This window comes from Cololabis saira, chromosome 3, assembly GCF_033807715.1.
Source record: "Cololabis saira isolate AMF1-May2022 chromosome 3, fColSai1.1, whole genome shotgun sequence".
In the NCBI taxonomy this organism is placed as follows: domain Eukaryota; kingdom Metazoa; phylum Chordata; class Actinopteri; order Beloniformes; family Belonidae; genus Cololabis; species Cololabis saira.
In genome coordinates, this window is record NC_084589.1 from 22,080,361 (window position 1) to 22,088,867 (window position 8,507).

Sequence of the window (8,507 nt, forward strand, 5' to 3'; positions counted from 1 at the left end):
TAAAAATGACATTACACCTGATAACACACATCACTTAAAAGGTTAGGTGTTTTTCATACGGTTTTCAATTGAACTTTCATTTGTGCCAAGCAAATTTTAAGTTCTAGTTCAGTTTTAAGTAGGGCTGTCAAAGTTAACGATAAGATAATGAGGTTAGAGAATGGGATGATAAAGACATGGCTCAGAGGCTGAATTTCTCATTTATTTAGCAAAAACAACGAAAAGCTTGTTTTTAAGACATTCAAGGCCTGTTTAAAATAGGTATTAGATGCCATAATAGGTCCCCTTTAAGACAACACGTAAGACTATGGAATCAAGCTCTTATATCTGGACACGGTCTAGACATTTACACAAACAGCAAACAAACACAGTGAGAAACTTTGTTTCTTCTTCAGAACTGTAGCCTCCATTAGGATACTCTCTGCAGCTAATGCAATGAACACTACCAGTTTATACCTACAGAATGGTTGACCCTTACCATTGTTCATTTTAATCCTGCAGACTTTCATTGCCGATATTGGAATGCTATGCATTTTAAATGGTCAATGGTGTTTCGGTTTACAGGTGTCTGGTGGACCTGTCTACCATTTTAAATGAAAATAGAGAAAACCAGACCCTGCCCCCCCTGCCCCCCCTGCCACCCTGCCACCCCCTGCAGCTGTTATTGGGGTTAGTTGTTCTTTCTTCATTCTTCCTCAGCCAGAGCTAAATGCTTCCTTTCTCCTCCCCCAGCTCTTATATCACCTTCTTCATCTTTCCCCTGGTCAATCCTGCATCCCTCAAGAGGCGTGTGGTTGAAAACCCCACAAAGCCTTGACATCCAATCTCCACTGGGTAGATGGTGCTCTTCCAGCCTTCCTCCTGGCACTCAGCAGCTAGTCCTGAGCACTTAACCTTCTCACACTTGAATGCTGCCTCAATCCCCACCTCCAGCGGTATTGTGAGCTCGATGAGGTGCACTGATCTGGCCTTGGTGTACCACAAAACAATGTCAGGACGGAAAGACGTACAGTAGTGGTGATCTCAGTGGGGAACCGGAGCTGCCTGTCAAGATCGACCCTCATGTCACACTCCTGGTTGGGGGAAAAGCATCTAACTGTTTCTCTTGACCGGCATATTTCCGTCCCTTACCTTCCTTGACAAAGCTGATGTAGTTCTCTGCTCTGTAGCGCCCCCAGGGAGAGTGTGGTCTTACAGCCTGACCATATGGAGGCTTGCGTTGGGAACATTGTAGAAGGAGCACCATTCGTTATTTCTGAACCACTTGTGAAGGTTACGAGGACAGGGAAGTGTATCGTAGGTTGAGCAAATCAGGAAGCTGAGCCTTGCCTGTGGAATCTTCCACAGGTCTGACTAGTTGATGTTTCGGTTTACAACTCCCTCCCAGATTTTCCAGCTTCTTTGTTGGCTCTGCGACACAGCCTTGATTTTGTAGCACCTTCTTCATCTCTATCATCGGCTTCCTTTTCTTCATTTCAAGACATGAAAAAACATTTTGCTGCAACAAAAATATATTTATAAAATACGATAAAAAAAAGAAAAGGTCTGGTTTATTTGAGTTTTTTTCTGCAAATATTCATACTTCTTTTTGTTCAGGTATGCAAATAATACTAATTAGGATCTTTTATGTTTCGCAGGAATCACAACAGCAGACCATTGTTGTAGGAAAAGTTCTCTTATCTTGCAGAGAGGAGTGAAGAAAAACACCACACACGTTAGTTTTACTTGCTGCAAGGGGAGACAGTCTCTGCAAAACAGAGCCTTCCTTCTCTGCCTGGTCTTCCCATTCACAGCACTTTTATTTGGTTGATTTCATACCGGGCACACAGTATTTTTCCACTTTCTTATAATCTTCATAGACACAACAACAAGGTCATTCATCACTTTGACATTTGAGCAAGAGATTCAACACAATGGGGAATAGTAAAGGCTGGATTATGGTTCTGCGCTAAATCGATGCCGAGCGTGCACCGCAGGTTGCGCCGCAATGAGCACCCCACCACGGCGCACGCCACGCCGCGCCTGACGCGCACCTCCCAAAAATTGTAACTACAGCCATCAATGCAGAGCCTATGCCTCTGCCGTGACGCCGTCGTGAACCCTCCAGACTTCTCCATCACTCCATTTCGCTGCGGTGCAATACCCCCTGAGAGCGCTAGGGGGGTGCGTTGTTATCCTGAATGGTTTATCCAACTTTTCCGGTCACAGAGAATCAAAGAGATAAGGACAACTATCGTGCAAAAAAACAAAACGAAAAAAAAAACACACACAAGAAAAAAAGCGCTGAAATTTCACGACTGCTTCACGAACCGGAAATGCGTTGCTACCAAGCGAACCAATCACAGCCCTCTCGGTCTGCGTTGGTCTGCGACCTCTTGACACGTAGTTACAATTTTTGGGAGGTGCGAGTCAGGCACGGCGTGGAGTGTGTCGTGGGGTGCTCATTGCGGCGCAACCTGCGGCGCACGCTCGGCGTCGATGTAGCGCAGAACTATAATCCAGCCTTACGCGTCAAGAGGTCGCAGACCAACGCGGACCGAAAGGGCTGTGATTGGTTTGCTTGGTAGCTGTCACGTGTGGGGGTAAGGTGTGGACCCAAACGCAGGAGAGAGAGGGAGGCTGGAGGTAGGAGTTCTAAAAACACACAAGGGTTTATTCCAAGAAGGCAAAAAACAAAAGCGCTGCTTGGCAGGATCAAGATTAACTCACGTATACAGGGATCGAAAACCAGGAGCACATGGAGGGAAGAACAGTACGGACCGACAGGGAACAAAGGAATGACAAGACCAGATATGGTAAATGGCTTACACTTATATAGCGCTTTCCAGCTGTACTCCTACAGCCCCAAAGCGCTTTACACTGCAAACATTCACCCACACACGCACACATTCACACACCAGTTGTCGGCGGAGCTGCCATAGACAACGGCGCTGGCCTGACAACCGGGAGCAACCGGGGGATTCAGTGTCTTGCCCAAGGACACTTTGGTGGACACAGGAGGAACTAGGGTTCGAACCACTGACCTTCAGGTTCATGGTCAAACGCTCTACCAACTGAGCCACCTTCCCCACACACAGGGGATAACGAGACACAATCAGGGCAAATGGGAAACAGGAGGGACAGAACTGAAACTCAAACTGGGGGGGGAAGTGTCAAACCCTGACAGTACCCCCCCCTCAAGGGACAGATCCCAGATGTCCCAACAGTCCACAACCAGGGCGGGCGGAGGGGGCCTGGAGGAGGGCCCAAGCCACACACGGCCAAAGTTCCGGGGGCCGTCCTCGGGACCGAGCAGACCAGCGAGAGCGTTCCGGGGGCCGTCCTCGAGGCCGGGCAGACCGGCGAGAGAGTTCCGGAGGACGCCGACGGGGCCGGGCCGACCGGAGAGTCATTTTGGGGGGCCAACCCCGGAACCAGGCACACCGGCCAGAGGGCCGTTCTCGGGGCTGGGCAGATCCATCCAGGATCGCCTCAGGAAGAGGAACTGAGATGGGCGGGACCGCCTCAGGAACAGGGACCGGCGACGGGACCGCCTCAGGAACAGAGACCGGCGACGGGACCGCCTCAGGAACAGAGACCGGCGACGGGACCGCCTCAGGAACAGAGACCGGCGGCGGGACCGCCTCAGGAACAGAGACCGGCGGCGGGACCGCCTCAGGAACAGAGACCGGCGGCGGGACCGCCTCAGGAACAGAGACCGGCGGCGGGACCGCCTCAGGAACAGAGACCGGCGGCGGGACCGCCTCAGGAACAGGGGCAGACAGGATGCGATGCGGGGCGCCGGAACAGGGGCAGACAGGATGCGATGCGGGGCGCCGGAACAGGGGCAGACAGTATGCGGGGCGCCGGAACAGGGGCAGACAGGATGCGGGGCGCCGGAACAGGGGCAGACAGGATGCGGGGCGCCGGTGTCGGGGGGCAGAGGATCCTCGGAGCTGCCTGAGTGGGAACCCGGGTCCGGGGCGCTGGCTGCGGGGGTACCCGGGTCCGGGGCGCTGGCTGCGGGGGTACCCGGGACCACCACCTGAGCAGGGGCCGATGCGTCCGGGACCACCCCCGACGACGCGCCCGAGACCCCCACCGGAACAGCGGCTAGCTGGGGCTGACGTCGACGCCGTCGTCGTCGCCCCAGAGCCTGGATGCTCCGGGGGCCACCCCGAGCCAGGCGTGTTCCCCAGAAGGGGGATTCCTCCTCGTCCGGGGAGTCCAGCTCGTCGGGGTGCTGCCATCCAGGGATCGTGAGGGCCGCCTCCTGGTAAACGATGGCCCAGAAGGCGGCACTCTCTCCTGCTGGGTCCATGCTGGTCGGTCCGTTCTGTCACGTGTGGGGGTAAGGTGTGGACCCAAACGCAGGAGAGAGAGGGAGGCTGGAGGCAGGAGTTCTCAAAAAACACAAGGGTTTATTCCAAGAAGGCAAAAAACAAAAGCGCTGCTTGGCAGGATCAAGATTAACTCACGTATACAGGGATCGAAAACCAGGAGCACATGGAGGGAAGAACAGTCCGGACCGACAGGGAACAAAGGAATGACAAGACCAGATATACACAGGGGATAACGAGACACGACGAGACACAGGTGCAGACACAATCAGGGCAAATGGGAAACAGGAGGGACAGAACTGAAACTCAAACTGGGGGGAAGTGTCTAAACCTGACAGTAGCAACGCATTTCCGGCTTTCTCAAAAGCTTTTACACATCTGTTATGTCAGAAATGGTAACATGTATTTACAATTATTCTAACAATGTGTTCTGAATACTGACTTGGCATGAATTTTACATTGGAGGTCCTGCCTGATGGAATACTACCAGTTTAAGTGGCTTGGGACTGGCATTATGAGTGGCTGTGTCTCACTAAGGAAGATTTTGACCCTGTAATGGGCCTGGGGATGCAGTAGGTGAAATTCCACTAGGGCTACCTGCACAATGACCACCAAATATGTCTGAAAACTCACGTTCATTTTTGAAAACGTTTCCAAAAATGTTTAAACCAAGGTACTTTATGAAGGACTTATGTGCAATTCATGATTATTTTTCCAACGTTATTATAATTATACAAAGTATGATGGAGTAAAGATTCATATGATAAACATTTACACGTAATATTGGAAAACTGAGGTTTCACACCCTGAGTGGAACTTGAAATGTAAAACAGCACCTCCCTCTGGTCAAACAGCATTAAACAAGTGCAAAAAAAAAAACTGCATCCATTTGCCGCCTGAAACTCCCTAAAACAGAAACTGGCGTCTTTCTACTTTCAGCTTTGCAAGTAAAAATGTATCCAAAGATAGAATAAATGCTTTTGTTTTTATATATATTTGAGTTTCACAATTGTTTCATTACACCATTACAGTTCATTCTGCAAGCATCCTTTTTTTTACTCATAATAAGTTAGAAGTTATTAAATAAATTTGAACAAGATGTTTTCAGACATTGTGTTGTCAGAATGACAGTATAACTTAAAACCACTAATACATATAGAATAGGAAGCACACACAGTGGGATGACTCTTCCTGGACCAAATCCATCTTTAGACTCTGTAATACATGGATAATATTATTGGATCTTCATTAGTATGACACTATGTAGATTTATAGGTACATTTGTGTGTGGATGTGTAGGTGTATATAGACTGTGTAGGTATATGAATGAAAGGTAATAGAGAGCCATACAAGGGAGGTGGGTGGGGGGTGGAATGGGAAGTGTTGTTTTTGTGTGTGAATAATCCTCCTTGCATCTGACATGTTTGTGACCTATTATTTTTAATGAGTGCCTTTTACATTATTTGACTGAAGTCATTGTTATCCTGTCTACATGTATATTAGATGCGTTTCCTTATTGTGTTCAGAATTATTTTATTATTTGTCTTTTTCCTTCTTTCTTTTTTCTTGGAAGCATATGCTGGCATGTGTTCTCATATGTACATTCATTTTTTTATTTGTTTATTTTTTATTTCCTATTTTGTTGATTTTATTTATTTCTTTTCTTTTGTTTTAGCTTTTTCTTAAATTATAAAACAGATATTATTTGCACAAATTTGTATTACTTGATGCACAAACATGCTGTAATGAGAAATAATGTTAATTAAAAATAAATAGGAAGCACACACACTTTGTAACACAATATTGCTCTAGAACTAACATTTTACTTTTATAGTATTACTTTATTTTAATTGTTTGGAAGAGAAGTGTTTGAATAATATTCCCTGGCTAATATCCACCTTCTGTGACAAATAAAATTCGGAAAGTGGGAAAATACTACATTCATAACATTTACAATATTGATATACTGACAGAGGGTTCACAACCATAAGTACATGGCGAACAGCACCTTTAACATCGAGGTGACAAACACAATTGAGTCATTTATTGAATGGAAATTACATAATGTAACATTCCATCTCAGTCTTACACAAAAAAGCCTTTAGGGGAACGACGGTGTATTCATTTTTAACATATTCAGGAAGTTCCATTTGTCAATGAAACCACAATGTTATTTGTTTGTGTTACACAAGTGTAACTGTCGATTAATTTGGTTACTATATTGTAATTTCTGCTCAGTTCTTTTGTCGAGGCTGTTGCTTTATCCCCCTTTTTAGGAGTACCATGAATCAGCATAAATCCATTGAGTTAAACAGCTTCAAACAACAACAAAAAACAGCATTGGCCTAGGATATTAATCAGAAGAATTTCAGTGTCTTGTTCAGCATAGAATAACCCCCAAATAAAGTAACACAGCTTTATATTACTTTTGCAAGTCATGTGCGCTACACAGCATTAAGATAAGATAAGATAAGATAAGATAAGATAAGATAAGATAAGATAAGATAAGATAAGATAATCCTTTAATAGTCCCACAGAGGGGAAATTTGCAGTTTACAGCAGCAAAGGGGATAGTGCAAAAACAAGAGGCATCAATAGAAAAGTAATAACACAGTAATAATAATAACACACTATAAACAGTAAACTGGTATATACAATAATAATAATAATAAGAAAAATAAATAATAAGAAATACTAGTATATATATATATATATATATATATATATATATATATATATATATATATATATATATATATATACTGATTTGTTGTTGCTGTGGCTCTTGTTCTCTGAATATATGACATTTTAAGAGTGCATCTCATCATCATGGAAGGCAGTCTCCAGCACATGCAGGATGGACTTAAAGACATTGTTTTTGAAATCTTGGCCCACAAACACATAAAGCAGTGGATTCAAACAGCTGTTGAGAAAAGCCAGGCTGGTGGCAAGAGGGGTCCCAATCATAATGGCATATGTCAGGGTTTTGCTTTGATTAGCTATAGTGAATACTGTCAACTCTATTAGACCCATGATGTGAAAAGGAGCCCAGCAGAGGAAAAAAATGATGATGATGGCAGCCATTATCTTAAATGGGCGACTCGATTGACTAGCTAGGGCAGGGTTTCTTCTGATACGGTGGATTATGACGGCATAACAGGAGACAATGACAGTGAACGGGATGACAAACCCTAGGAGGAAGCGGGTGATGACTATGGCCCGCCGACCAAAAAATGTAAAGCTGTTCAAACAGGTGATGGTGTCTTTTGTAACCTTAGTGTCCTTAATGAAGAAGTATGGAAAACTGAGAATCAAAGCCAGCACCCAAACACACAGACTCACACAGGAAGCCTTGCGCACATTTCTGTGGTTCTGGGCCCAGACGGGCCACACCACGGACACACATCTGTCCACGCTGATCACCACCAGGATGTAGACACTGGCAAACATGTTCAGGAAGCTTATGGTGGTGCTCAACTTGCACATGAACTTCCCAAAAGGCCAGTGGAAATCCATAGCTGTGTAAGTCACGCTGAGAGGCAGGAATGCTGTGAAGAGGAAGTCGGCCACAGCCAGGTTGAGGAACCACACCGTATTGACGGTTTGCTTCATTTTGAAGCTGGTCACCCAGATAACCACTCCGTTCCCGAGCACACCGAGGACAAAGGCCAGGCAGTAAACAATGAGAGACATGGTGTGGAGAGACTTCTTCAAGTCTGCAAATTGGTCAAGTTTCAAGGTGCCATTTCCAGGTGCATCAGTTGAATTGTGATCGAAAGATGTAGCATTCATTGCCATGGTAGTCCTGCAAAAGCAACATGAAGAATCAATATATATAACTTTGAAGTTATATATAGAACTGAAGCAATTTGTTCTTGTTTGGTATGTTCATTAAAGAAACAGAGTGCTGATAGATCAAATGGAAAACTTAAAACATAATTTTGCATTATTTTTTGTTTTCAGAAGCTGTCATATGAAATAGTGATTTTTTTTGTTAGATCCAAATATGAATATGTACTTATAATTCCGTCAGTTTGTTATGAAAACAAGGAGTAGAGTTTATTTATAGTTTGAATACGAAAATGTCAATTTTCCCTTCTCATCACCCATCTCAATGCTTGATGGTTGTTTCTTGCTGAAACTGCAGGTGAATATTCTCTGATCCTTCTCTTACTGCCACATCCACTC

At 45.2% G+C, this 8,507-nt stretch overlaps 1 protein-coding gene across 1 annotated transcript; it reads right to left on the minus strand.

Annotated features, from left to right (window-relative positions):
* Positions 1-7,127: 7,127 nt before the first annotated feature.
* On the minus strand, positions 7,128-8,117 carry LOC133440602 (chemerin-like receptor 1). The gene has a single exon (XM_061717921.1). It carries the CDS (start codon positions 8,115-8,117, stop codon positions 7,128-7,130), a length of 990 nt encoding a protein of 329 aa, XP_061573905.1.
* Positions 8,118-8,507: the final 390 nt, after the last annotated feature.

Excerpts from the sequence above, each read along its gene's own strand:
- LOC133440602 (XM_061717921.1), bottom strand. The coding sequence starts at position 8,117 with ATGGCAATGAATGCTACATCTTTCGATCACAATTCAACTGATGCACCT.